This window comes from Protopterus annectens, chromosome 3.part1 (assembly GCF_019279795.1).
Source record: "Protopterus annectens isolate FY-2018-M chromosome 3.part1, PAN1.0, whole genome shotgun sequence".
NCBI lineage: Eukaryota > Metazoa > Chordata > Ceratodontiformes > Protopteridae > Protopterus > Protopterus annectens.
Genome location: NC_056732.1, coordinates 1,824,604,248 through 1,824,619,227, shown reverse-complemented (window position 1 = coordinate 1,824,619,227; position 14,980 = coordinate 1,824,604,248). Strand labels below are relative to the sequence as shown.

The 14,980-nt window shown below is 37.3% G+C and overlaps 1 protein-coding gene across 1 annotated transcript in view; it reads right to left on the bottom strand.

The window, feature by feature from the left end:
* Positions 1–14,812, bottom strand: part of LOC122797890 (zinc finger protein 883-like) — a 78,730-nt gene extending 63,918 nt beyond the window's left edge. The window contains exon 1 of the mRNA XM_044066408.1: positions 14,731–14,812. Within this exon, the coding sequence (XP_043922343.1) occupies positions 14,731–14,812 (82 nt within the window). The remainder of the gene's footprint in view (positions 1–14,730) is intronic.
* Positions 14,813–14,980: the final 168 nt, after the last annotated feature.

Here is a 14,980-nt window from a genome sequence, read left to right as displayed (position 1 = left end):
TTGTAGTCTTTCTTATTATTTTTCCAACTTTCTAGGGTTTTCAATGCTGGGGGAGAACTGGACCCCATTTGTAAGTCAAGACATAGCTAAATTTTGTGAAATTATTATTTCTTCAATCTTTGATGATTTTTTCAAAAGTGGTCATCTCAGAACATGTAATGCACATTGAAAGTACAGTTATGTTATGCATGTACAAAATTGAAGGTGTTGGACCAAATTCACTGTTGCAGTACTAACATTTCAGACTTGAAGCAGTAGGCCCAATGTTCAGCCTGACTTCAAGAGCTTTGCACCCTTGGCTTTCAGATTTGATGGACACTTTTCCACCTGGACAAACCATCTTTGGTATTTTCTTTCCTAGGAAACCTAGTGTAGATTTGTATTAACTCATAGAAATCACTGTCCTTGTGGGAGTAATCACCAGTGAGTAAGTCCAACCAAAAGATCCCCCAAGCTGCCTCTCCAATTGTTAAGTCACAGTGAAGACAGACAGCACCATGTCAGGATATTAGACAAGGAAGACAGAAGGTAGGTTGACTGAAACACCACCCCCAACCCAACCAAACTTAACCCAAAGAACGCCTCAGTAAAGAAAAGGGGAGAGGGGAGTAAAATAGCACTGCATTAGTTAATACACTCAAAATCTACAATTACAGGTTCATAGGAGGTTACTAGGCTAGTGGTCCTAGAGCCCCTACAAGCCTAGCCATGTCACCCCAATTGTCCTTTGTTAGATGGAATGAATTTGCAGTGTGTGTCTATGATCAACACAGACTATTCCTGTCCATGAAGGACATGGTTGCCACCCCTGAGATAAATTTGCAGTTAAGATTTGTACTCCATGAGACAGTAGGAAACACAGTTATGCTCTTCTGAGCACACACACACACACACACACACACACACACACACACACACACACACACACACACACACACACACACGCACACACACACACACACACACACACACACACATGTTTACTGCAGTGAGATTAGAACCCCTACCTAAGCACACCAGTTAGAAAACTCCATATTTAATGCAAGCGCCACAACATAAGTTCCTAACACAACTGTGCTATGTTCATCATATAGTTCTCTGTTGCAGTAACAAATTTTGCGAAAATCCCCAAAGCTTATGGACCAGTGAGTGGGTCTGGAAGTGATTGAAGGAGCCTGTGCAGAGTGGCCATGGTAAATCCTTCTCTCACTCTGGAGACAATATCAGGGTTATAATTTTTGGAGAACGTGTGGACAGATGACCTGGTGGCCATTTCCAGGACAGAGAGAGTACTGATCCCTCCAGTGACTGCTTTGGGGACTGCAGTGTCTCCAGCAGGATGGGCCCTTACATGCCTGCTATAGTTCTGCCATGGAAGAAGTAAGACAAGTAAATGCAGGTGCTTAGCCATTTAGGGAGGGGTTGTCTGCAGACAGGCTTCTCTTCCCTGCTCTTTGCAAATCAGATAAATAACTGTTCTGATTTTCTTATTTCTTCTGTCATGTTCATGCAAAATATTAACTATCTACACATTTCTCCTTGCTCTGGGGTACAAAAAGACTATAGGGGAGTGAGCAGCATGATTTAAAGATATCTCTGTTATCACTTTAGACAGGAATGTAGGATTTATATGTAGGATTACTATATCCTTATAAAATATGAAAAATGTTTCTTTGTACATGTGGGTTTGCAATTCTGAAATCCTGTGAGCAGAGGTAGCTGCTACTTAGAGAATGTTTTTTAGGTCAGGTATTTGAGGGTTATAGAAGCAGCTGGTTCAAGACACAGGGCAAAATAGGTTTCTCTAGAATGCAGCTGAGGTCCCATGGTAGAATGAACTCTTTTGTAGGGGTCCTAAAGTGTAGCACCCCCTGGTACTGGTAGCATGGAACAAAATGAAGTGGCCCAAGGCAGACAGGATGAAATGACTGACATACATACCCTCACTAAAGTATAAGATGACCTGGTCTGACAGATATGTAAACATCCCGGATACCGAAGGTTTAGTTTGGCTACCACCTCTACTTTTGCATCTTCAGGAGAATCATTCTCTAGTACTTGGTTTCCTGACACTCTCCTGTATAACAAATCCTGTCCTCATTTAGTGGGCAGTTGATCACTGCTTCATCTACTATAAAATGTTATGTCTTCTTTTTACTTCTTATATTACCACTGATGCCACATTTACTGTCCTCTTATGTTTTTTTTCTTCTCTTTTTCACAGCTCCTAATTCAGTTTTACCTACTACTGTACTATCTAGTGTCAATTTTTCTTTTTAGAGATAGTAAGATATGGTACTTATACATGTGCACATAATTACCTAGCATACCTCCTACACCCTTCACCACTTCCTCCATGTACATCAAGTCTAATTTTTCTTTTTGTAAGGACATCCTTTGCATGTGTTAACTTATTTGTCATTGTATTAATACATTATCCATTGTCCATAACTATGTATAATTCCTGAATGATTTTGTTCTGATTTGTTTTTGGAGCTTTTATCTCCAGGTCTTTGTTAAAAATGGTCCAGGTCCCCAGTTGAACTTTCCCAGTACACAAATGCTTGCTAAATAAATATATAACCTGCCTTAAATGGAATGAAAACATTTGCCTAAAGGGAATATCAGCTCATCCAAGCTGTCTTCCATAAAATCTTCAGTCTGGGGTGCTTGACTGCCCCTTTGTTTTGGGTCTAGCTGTCCATAAAATGAGGTAACAAGATAGGTTTTGTCCTTAGAAGACCCAGTGGAAGGGAGACATAGTGCTGTCTGGCACTAAAGGAGGTACATTAGCAGATTTGGACTGTCCTCCTTTACCTTCTATATAAGCCTGGGGAGTAAGGGAACTGGAGCAAAATGAAAGATACAGACCGGCTCGATTATATCTGCCCAGTTTATGGAAAAAGCATCTGTTACCCAGGCCACTGCTGGTGTGCCGGTGCAAAATCTTTTGACCCACAGCTTTTCCAGAGAAACAAAAAGGTTTGTTTCTGGCATTTGTGAATTTAATCAAGAAATATATTCCTTTTCATTATCCATTAGTGGGAGCCATCTCTGCCCTGCTCAGGTAGTCTGTCAAAACGTTTCCCTGGGATGGGATTTAAGATGCCCTGAAGATCAAACCCATTTTAGCACCATTAACCTGCAAAACAGGTAGGAGTGAGTTTCTCACTCTTTTTGATGCACCACAGCACTGTGGTTCCATCTGTGAGGATGTGAGAGGATCGAGACTGCCAAATGTGTATGAATACTTTGATGGCTAGCGTTACTATAATAACTTCTTTTATACTGAAGTGTTCCCTCATCTGATCTGATCTACATTCAAGGTATCCTAGATCCACAGATCTCAGCACAGTCCCTAGGTTGTGTTTGAGAAGTCTGTGGTGAGCATCATCTTGAAACACATCTCTTGATGGAGGTGCTCCTGCTGAATACACTATGACGGAACATGCTGCAGGCCAGTACATGGATGTAGCACTATAAGGACTGGGCATGCTAGTTCCATCTGTTTCTCAGGAACCACTACACCTTCCTCATGTGTAGCGTCACCACAGATGCTATCAAGATGTAGGAGACAGAAACGCCACTTTCTTTCAGAAGAGGAAGACACACTGCTATACTCTACCCAGCTCTACCCCTAGGAACAGTACTTGTCTCATGTGTACTGCATGGGATTTTGGCAGGGTTAGAGCATCTCCCTCAGGATCTCAAAATGTGGTGAGATTTCTCTGATGTAGCATTACTTTACATTTGACTATCACATGACCTAGTGGTAAAAAATCAAATGCCCACACTATATATTTACAAATCATTTTGAGAAACAATACAGCCATAGGACAACCTTTATGAAACATACTGTGTTTTTCACTTTACTAAGATGATTTATATATCACAGAGGGTCAACTAACAACGTGTGAGTAATTTTCAGCACCTGAATTGTAACCATTTGGTTTACAATTTTCAGGAACATTTGCTTAGATGCGGATTTCTTACTTGGACCTATTATTGAGAAAGGAATAGTTAGGTCAACTTTGTACAGTAACTCTATAGATACTAATATGTTATTGTTTGAAAATACTGACTGCCTAATGCCTTTGTTGAGATTCTTACCATAAGGAGGATTCAGGAGTGCATCTCTTCATGCAAGATGCATTCTGATTTTGTACAGCTCTTTCAATTAAATTACTACCAGATTTCTGGAAAGGGGCTATTCTACAGATATAACTGGTAAGGTTTTTTCATCAAGTGGACTTTTTTTTTTTATGAAAGACTAAACTATAGTAGGGTATGGACATAAAGTGTTACTAGGATCCACAGTGGAGAAGAAAAAGGTGGACCCTATTTATTAAGGTTCATAGGAGGTTACTAGGCTATTGGCCCTAGGGCCTTTATAAGCCTAGCCATGTTATACACTTGTTCCCTTACTGACCAAGTTTATTGTCTATATTTGTATCACAAATCTATGATCAGCACAAACTGCCCTTATCCAAGAGGAACATAGGTGATACTCCTGGGTAAATTTACGGTTTCCCATCCAGTTGTCTAAGTTGCACTTAAATAGGGTAATTGACGAGCTCTGTTTTTTGTCATTTGTTTGTTTGTTCTAGAGGAGTGGCAATCTCTGGGAGGCATATATATGTCTCTCCAGCATATCCTGTTAATGTTGCAGGCTAGGTTAAGATCCCTAGAGCGAGTGAATCTTGTCCCATTTGACTTGTGGATGTTCAGCATTTCCATTAGGGCATGGTCTGAGACTGCTGTGTAGGTGAGGCACAAGTCACCTCTCAGCAACCTATAAGATAAAGAGTACAGTGACAGGGCCTTCAGTCTGTCCATATAGGTCATGTGTTGAAGGCCCTGAATTTTCTTGGTGAGAAACCACTGAGGTCTCTCCAGCTGCTGCAGGTGTCTGGTGAGGTACGTACAGAAGGGAATGTTGTACACTATTAGTGGTCTAATGAAGGGTGAGTATAAGGGAGTTATAACATCCTTAGGTCTGAAATATGCCTATATGGTCCCACACACTGCAGTTATTGTTAACAGTACTGTTCCGTCTTATTGTCAAAACCTATTTTAGTAGGAAGTTAGACAAGCTTCTCACAAATTCATATCTGGTGGAAGGTAATACAGGTGACATTTTAATTTGGAGTTGCTTTTACATTCATTTAGTATTGCGAGGAATTTACAACAAGGGACTTTTGTTTGTGGTCTTTGGTCATTTTGTAGAGATGTACACATTAAAACCTGTGGAAAAGTAGTAATAACTTTAAAGCAAAGTTTTCTTTTATCTACCGATTTTCCTTTGTAGTACACAAAACTGCTTGTGGCTACAGTATATAACTATGACAACAGTACATGCTATTTTTTTTTTTTTGTCAATGTTTCAGTTATACTGGATACTGGGTCCACTGACGTATTATTATCACACTTTAATTTTTTTGTTGTTGTTTTAATTTCACTTCTCCTTAACAATTAATTTAGCAAATTATGATCTACTGCTGGTGTTCTGGATTTTGCTACCGCCATGTTTTCCTTTTCACATGGTCAACATCTTTATAGTCCTTCATTTCTTTGGTTGCTTTTTTTTTTTTAGAAATTTATGTTGCTGAATGTTTCATAAAGACTTCTGGCTTGATTCCATGTTTGTTTTCTTCTAAATGCTTCTATTAAGCAGAGAAGGGATTGTTGTATTGCTGACCCAGTTTTTGTTCCCTTCTTTTACGTCACATTCTTCTCCCAGGTTGACATTTCCCTGATGCTTCAACATTTGTACTACAAATATTGCGCTGAAACATTTTAAAGCCCAGATGTGAATAACATCTTAAAATGTTTTAACGACTTCTTTCAGTTGCTTGTCAGATGTACAGTTTAGTTCTCCCATAACAAGGAGGTGAGATGTCAATAAATAGAAATTTTTCCTGAAGTCAAACTGCTTTCAAAGCTTAGTCTTTTAAGTAAGCAGTTTAAAATGTTGAAGACAAAACAGAAGAGTAAAAGTATTTCTTTTACAATGGACTCTTGCAACAGAAATTGTAATCTGCCTTTTTTAATGTCTCGGTTCTAAAGCAACAAGCCACTTTACCATGGTATCTGCAATCTAATGTATTAATATATGGTCTCTCATACCCACCTGTATGCATTCTATAAACAAGGAATGTGGAATACTGTAATTTTTCTGCAGTCTATACGTGCCACACTGACATTTCTAGACTGTTTTAGAACTTTCTATTATGACTTGCTTCGTAGACAATTACTGTTGGTTCCCCTATCATTTGCTTTTATTACCTTACTGTTCCACTGACATAGCTGAATATGTATGTGCAAGACTGTAGTCTACAGCTTATATGTTGCTGGAAGCAAGTCACTAAGAGAACTACCATTTGAAAAAAATAATTCCATTGAATGTAATTTCTTGATTTCAATTCTTCATTTCAGTTCTGCAAAGTGTCTGCTTCCAGAATATATTTTGTCATTTACTCCATATTATGAGACTGCAGCATAAGTGAGCACTGTTTTCACTTTTGCAAGGGTGTTTCTCCTTTTTCCATGGTTGTGCAACCAGATTAATGGACATGCAGCTGAAACCTCACAGTGCACAGAGAGCTCCTTCCCATACAAACAATGATGACCTTGGTGTTTTACTCACAGGTTTGGTAGTTTATTCTTTGACACTAGTGATAACACAGCCACTAGTTTGCAGTTCATTTCTCATAACTGATCTTAACTTGACAGATTCACACCCAGCGAGAAGTGTAGTTCTATTCTTTACCTAGTTGGTGTTTGTTCACAAAATGCTTAGACATAATTTTAACTAAAGGCTAAAGCTAGATATGGAAACTAGACCTGGGTTTTCCAATTACAGTTTGTAAACAGGTTAATTTATGTGATACACTACTAGGCTTCCACCATTAGAAAAATACATGCCTCATGTAATATGTTTATGTGGTGTCTGTCTTTTGTTTAATTTCTCCAAATGTTTTGGTTAATATTGAGACAGGAATGGACTCCATCCCTATTGGGGATTCATGAAATCAGATTTGCTTCAGTCTGATAACTTCAACAGTGCTCTTTCCAGCTCCCAGAAAGTACCTGGAATTGCCTCTTTCTGTAGTTCATATGGGGCTACCTATACTGGTAGCATTTTTATATACACTTGTATTTTTTTTATTAGCCCAGTTGCTTCTACTAACACTATAACTGTCTAGCTGTCCTTATTACGTACTGGTTTAGTTTTGGTTTGCCTGTCCTAATATTTTACCCTCTATGTATTTATTTGTTTAATTTCTCCAAATAATTAGTTTTGTTTAATATATAACCACAGTTGCACTGTACCCCATTCTTAAACCAGGGAATAATTGGAATTCATGAAATCAGTTTTGCTTCAATTTTTGATGTTTGCTAAGTGTGTTCTTCTTGACACCCACAATGTTTCCAACTTGAGTAGTTCAGGCAGGGTTACTTGTATGGGTAGCATCTTTAAATATGGTTAGAAATGCTTTTCTACTGGCCCAGTTGCTCCCACTACCACTGGAAATATCTGTGTGTCCTAATTTCATAATGCTCTAGTTTCTGCTTGCATGTCTTGATATTTTATAACTTTACATCTTCCACTTCATAAGACACTACAGTAACTGGGTATAGCAATTTCTATAAGCAATGCTGCTTTTTTCTTTTTGGGGGGAACTATAGCATCTTCTTGGTTCTGCCTCCTTAGCTGCTGATATGGAATGATCCCAAGTGATCATTACACCTTCAGTTCCAGTAATCTCCTGTTGATGATTCCAATCTCTGTCAGTTACCTGTATGTTGTAATGTTAATGCAGTCTTCAGTGTAATCACCTTGTATATTATGTCTTTCAGTATAATAACCTTCAGCCATAACTGTATTGTAGCCTGCAACAAGTGCAACACCTTCTGGTTCTGTGCTGCAAAACCCACATTTGTACCTCCTACCTTCTGTACAGAGTTTGTGAGCCATCACATACATAGTCCACTATCGTCAGCTGCCACTATGAACCTTTCACCTCTTGTTTTAAATTTACCACAACTTTGTCATTTGTGTACCAATTATTGATCAACATATTTTTGTGCCATCAGTTCTCTATAGTTTCCATTCTCGGATTTAGAGTTTTCTTTTATTTATTTTTTTCTGGCAGCACTATTTACATTCTTTTTTAGCACTTTCTGCTGCTGTTTTCAATCTCTTCTAGTTTGATTTCTATGCCTGCTCCCTTCTTAATGCTTCTGGTAACCTGGGCAATTATGTCATGTTACAGCTCTTTTCTTTCTGGTTTAGAACTTTGAAGATGTTTGGATCTGACAATGCCAACAATTACATTCATAATTGTTGACAATGTCAACAATTATGAATGCAATTCAACAACTTCTGATGTAGCCAATTTCAAGGAGGCCTATGCCTCCTTCAGACTGAGGGATATATAATCTTGGTAAGCACTGGCTTTTGTATGTCATGTGGCAGGCATACAAAAGTTGTCTTGTTTTAACCACCAAAAGAACACTTGTAGACAAATAAAATAAAAAGAAAATGGCTAGTCAGGGTCCATGAGAAGAAACTCCACATAAAATACCTTTATTCAATATAACTAAGCACTTTTCATCCCTTACACATGGGACTTTCTCAGAGTTGACTGATTAGTGTAAAAAAATGTTTTTACAGGAGCTAGACAATTTGATAGAGATCATAGGAGGTTACTGGGCTAATGCCCCTGGGGCCCCTACAAGCCTCGCCAGAGTTTATCCCCCAAAAAGAGACCTCAGTCAGCACATGTTGTCCCTGTCAATGAGGGACACAGGTAGAACCCCTGGGACAAATTTGTATAGGACCATAGGAGGTTACTAGGCTAATGGCCCTAGGGCCCTTACGATGTTTTTAGAAAAAAAGATATCCAAACTCATTATTAATGGAATTAAATAAATGAAACTATGTGTGTGTGTGTGGGGGGAGTATAGGAGTTTGAAGTTTCCCCCTCTGATAGGCCCAATGTAAGCAAAGTTATGGGGAATCAGTCTTTTGACAAGAATCTTTTTTAGTTCTTTCCTTCAGCAGTGATATACATAAGTACACAAACATAGTGAGAAGGTGTTGGGACAAATTTTTATTCTTGATATAAATGTTAAAATATGTGAAATTCCAGGTATAGTTTTTCACAAAGGCAAAAGTACTATAAATATAATGGAAGGAAGACATTGTGAAGGAATGCTACCAGAAACAATGGATGAGAAAATGTGATGGCTATAAGCACTGTAGGTATATCAATGATGACCCTTACATAATGGTTGAAGGATATAAGAGAATTATATTCTGTCCAGGCCTGTGCAGTTATACTGCGATACTGCAGGAGTGGTATACTTGCCAATTTGTACAGTGTGTCCAGTGCTTTATGTTGGGAAGACAACTAGAAGGGTAAAAGGATGTATTTATGAACACCTGTATGACATGAGAAAAAACGAGACATATGAGTGGTGTGAATAGACATTTTACAAAATGTCCCACGTTTAAAGTTTTTGTTTTTTAATTTTAGATGGCGTACAATGTGACGGGGAGATTTAGAAAAATTGTTAGAGTTCAAAGAACTGATATGGTACCTAAGGCTAAATGCCTGTAATTCCTCCATTATCAATGATTTCACACATATTTCCATTGTATTAAATTTAGAACCAACAAATTTAGAATTGTAAGTGGAATGTATTAATAGTAAATTTAGTAACTATATAACACACTTGCATTGTAATGAATTACATGAAGACATTTATATGTGGATGAAATTGTCACTATTTGTATTTATATTAATGTGACATTTTTAAAGTTTACATTTTAGTACAGCAACAGTTTATTATTGGATGTTTTTCATTAATTGATTAAGATTAGGTAATTAACTGTTATTGAGTGACTAGTAGTTTAAAAACACATCACAGGAAGTGTTATACAACTCCAAGGAAGTCCCATGTGTAAGGGACAAAAGCACTTAGTTGTACTGAATAACTGTAATTTTTACGTGGAGTTTCTTCTCATGACGCGTGAGTAGCCATCTTCTTTTTTATTTGTCTACAAGTTATCTTGTTTTCCTCTCCCCTTGAATTAACATCTTTTGGAGACATTCAATCACATTAAAGCTTTAAATTATAATATGGAGGGCAAGTTGATTAACAGCTACAGTTGTATTCTTGGACGCCAAATAAATTTTCAGTATTCATTTCAGTCTTCAAAAATATTCCTTACTAAGCTGTATTATCACTGGGCAATGGTGTACTGCTGCTCCTTAATCTGTTTTCTGATCTTCTTAGACTTTCTCTTTTTCTAATTCTTTTATTTAAATTTTAATACTACAAATTTTGCTTTTGTACATTTACTGAAAACATGACATTTTTAAGGTTTTTACAACTTGTAGATGTACTTTGAGTTGTCTTGCGGATAAACTATACATTATTAGACCATCCACATAATGCAGATGAGCTATCATTTCACAGAATCAGCCTATTCTGTTAAAGAAACATCTTAAAGTTTTGGGGATAAGGCACAACAGCAGTGGTGAGAAAGAATCGCATTGGTGTATTAATGTGTATTCTCCATCTTCTTCTTATGTCCTGCATAGTAATTTTGCTCTTTTTGTGTTTTGCTCATTGACAAATTATATTGCAATTATTATTAAGAAGTGACAACTTTATAGCTGATTCATAAAAAAAGGTAAAATACTATTCAGACAGAAAAATCTAAAGAAGAATATTCCAGAGTGCCATTTTTTTTCTAGTAAACTCAATACAATTTGTCACTGCATGATGAATTCTACATATCCATAAGCATCCTATAATCCAGGAGCATGGCATGCTGTCAATTTTTTTTTTTGTAATCTAGCCATGCCATACTGAGACTCCTTGCCTTTTTACAGTTCTTCATCAAGGCCTCTTTAGGAAATTATTATCTTTAGCTCCACTTGATTTTCTTAAATGCCATTTCTATTTGTCACCCTGATAGTGCTTTATCTAGATGATTCTAGACCCAGGTTGCATCATTTCCTGCACATAACTTATTTTAAGAAAAGAAGTTAATGCATGGTATTATATTACTCTGCCTTTAACATCTCAAAGTGTTTATATTTTTGAACCCTAAACAGGAACAGACCCCATTTTTGAAGTCAGAGCATAATTAAAGTTCACAAAATCAGTTTTGTTTCAATCTTTGGTAATTACCAATAATGTTCTTCAAAGCATCTATACTGTACCCAGAACTGCCCTTGCTGCAGTTCATATGGGGTTACCTTTGACTTTAACTTTTCTCCTGTTTGAGGACTTTTTATGTCTCACGGGCGTTGGACTACTGTTGTTGCTGTGTGTTCGGTTTTTGGATGCATGACAACCATTATTGTCCATGGTTAGGTCCAGACTCAAAGACACCACTGAGTTTTTGAATATCATTTGTGATACACAATTGGAACCAGACTGGTTTCTCTGCACACTGGATGTCACCTCCCTCTACACCAGCATACCACATGGTGCTGGATTACAGGCCATCAAATACTGGTTAGAGAAATCCCAATTATACACTCCGGGTTTCAATAATTTTCTACTCAAGATAACAGAATTTGTTTTAACTAAAAACATTTTTTACTTTGATGGCCAGTCCTATTGGCAGGTTTCAATAATTTTTTTACTTTGATGGCCAGTCCTATTGGCAGGTTAGAGGCACAGCCATGGGAGCATCCTTTGCTCCCATTTATGCTGACTTATTCATGGGTTTTTTTGAAGAGCGGTTTATCTATGATACCAACAATAACTCTTTCTTAGACAAGCTAGATATTTGTAGACGATATCTGGATGATTGTTGGATGGTATAGCGGGGTGATGCGACATTTGTACATGAATTTGTTACATATCTCAACAGTAATAGATGGGATATTCATTTCACTCTAAATATTGAATATCAACAAATAATCTTTTTGGATGTCATTGTTACTCGACAAGAAGACCATACATTGGAAACTCGGGTACACAGAAAATTTCCAAAATACAACACCTTACTTCATGCCTCCAGTCATCATCCCTGCCATATTATCAACAACATCCCAAAGTCCCAATTCTTACGTATTAAGCGTATATGCTCTTCTGAACAATCTCACCAGGAGTGTCAACAAGATCTAACAAACAGGCTGATAACTAGAGGTTATAACAAAGATTGCATTACCCAAACTGTAACCCAGAACCTGTAACCCAGGTTAACCGTATGCAGAGATCACAACTTTTGGAATACCAACATGGTACCACTGGACACAATACACAGATATCCCAACCAATTAGACTAGTCACTACATTTGGAAGTAACACTCCAAGATTTAGGGATATCATCAACAATCATTGGGATATTCTACGTGCGCATGAACATTTAAATGGAATACTACAAGATAGATGTGCTTTTTCCTACCGTAGAGGTAGAACTATCAACTCACATCTTACCCATTACAAATGCCACAACCCACCCATCCCAATGCAGAAAACACTATTTGGTGACTCTTTAGTAGGCTGTGTTCCCTGTGGTCACTGCAGTGCATGTACACATATCTTTAAAAGCAAAGAATTTACTAGTTGTAACACTTCTAAAGTGTACCAGATCAGAGTTTTTGGTAACTGCAGCAGTGACTGGTTAATTTATTTAGCTACCTGCACGTGTTCATCTTTCTATGTGGGACAAGCATCTAGACCCTTTAGACACCGCATAAGCGAACACTTAAGTGAGATCAGAAATAAAAGAGTTTCTAACGCCCTTTACAAACACACCATCACACATAAAACTTCGAAATTCAAGTTTATCATAATAGATAAAATTCAAATGCACAGAGCTTCCAAAGCAGGTTGGCATGATATACTAAACAATATAGAATCCTCTTGAATCACCAGGCTGGGAGCTTTATTTAGAGCTGGCCTTAATGAATTAAGTTAAATTTTGTTTTGGTGGTTCTGCTTCACATTTATTTATTTTGAATGTATCTCTTTAAATTTTGTGATATAATAGCTAACACTAGGATGTGCTCTAATTGAATTTTCTGTTGCACTGAAGAAGGCTTGATTCTTAGCCGAAACCGGTTTGCATGATGGAGTTGCCACAATAAAGCCTACTTATTTTACCTTCCTTTGTGCTGGATTGCTTTTGGATGTACAAATGTATATGGTTTAATCCGTTCACTTGGTCTACCCTGAGTGGCTTTGGTTTGTTCCCCTTTTGTAGGATGTCCACATCTTTTGGAGTTTTGATTATGGCTCCTAGTTTGCAGTCATCTGCGAACTTTGTTATCCAAAGACCTTCTGTGTTGGCCTGTACTTCAGAGAATCAGAGACTCTATCTTGTTGAAAAATACATTTATAATTTCCCCAATAACTCACACTAAATTGCTTGGTGTCAAAATTGACAATAACTTGAAATTTGATATTCACATACCCCAAACCATAAATAGGGTCCACAGGAAACTAGGTCTCCTGTACAGAAACAAACAAATTCTTACAGGAAACACAAAAGCTATAGCACATACATACCTCTTATCTACCCTCCTCTATGCCTCCCTAAGTTTTTTTTATTTTTTTATTTAACATTTGTTGACTGGGAAAGTCCTAATACTAACCAACCTCTGCAAAAATGACTTAACCAAACTGGAATCCTACTATAATAAAACAGCAATGTTTGTTACTGGTGCAGCCTATAGGTCACATCACTGTACATCTGTTAAACAACTAAATTGGCTTGAACTTCCCCAGCTTCTGTATTTTAAACCACTAATCTTTGCATACAAAATTCTCTACCAACCTGATAAAACCCTGCTCTTCAAAATATTATACATCCATATACCACTTCTTGATCTTTTCATTGCAGCAACCAACACCTTCTACATACCACCAAAGCCAACAACTTACCTGGAAATTCTCTCTTTTCTAACTATATTCCTAAAATATGGAATAAGCTGCCATCCCGAGTAACTTCAAATAGCTCCATCTTTCAATTTAAAAAGCTTCTTAGGTCACACACAACAGATACCTGGCTATGTTCTTGCAACTCTCCAGGAAAGGCCTCCCTTAGTATCCTTGCAATTTATTGTCCTTGAAAATAGCCTTCTGTATTATTTAATTGTATTCTACTCATTATGAACTATAATGTGCATCCTTTCTAGCTAAAGAATTGTATTTTCCACCATTATGTATCTGTTACTTGCTATCAATGAAGTAATGCCTAAATGTTTGTTTGCTTGTTAACTTCTGTCTGTAATTGATACTTCTGTATATTTTTTACATGTTTGTTAAACTCTAATTTACTGTAACTGGAGCTTTTCTCCCTGGGCATCTGCTAAAAAAGGACCTATGTCCAGTCCGACTTTCCCGGTAAACAAATGCAAAATAAATAATAAATAAATCTCCTACCTTTTCTATAGAGTTTTGAACCATCACGTTATGTTTTCTTCTGTCTTGAGCTGCAATTATTAACGTTTCAACTTCTAGTTTAACATTACCCCCCCCTCAACACAACTGCATTAGTTCATTATCAACATATGGCTGTTACAGCAGTCCTCTGTGACTTCCACTATAATTGTGGGCTTTCCAGTTTTCTCTTCTTTTTTCCAGGTCACATTTTTTATAGTCTTTCTCTTTATTTACATCAGTTCATGATGCTGTTTTTTTGTCCACTTCTGGTTTGACTTCCTATCTGCTACCTTCCTAAGTGATTCAGCTAACCTGAGCAGAGATGTTGTCTTAGATGACTTTTCTCTTCTTCGCGGATTACAAGCTTCACTATGTTTGGATCTGATGATATCATCAAACATGTATGCACACCTACAACTGATGACATACACATGCAGTCAGTTTCAAGGTAGCTCATACCTCCTTCAGACTAATGGATATACAATCTTTTTTGTATGTAATTTGGTGACATAAAGCACTATTCTTGTTTTCCTGATCTTTTTCTGGTCAGTGGATCATGCCA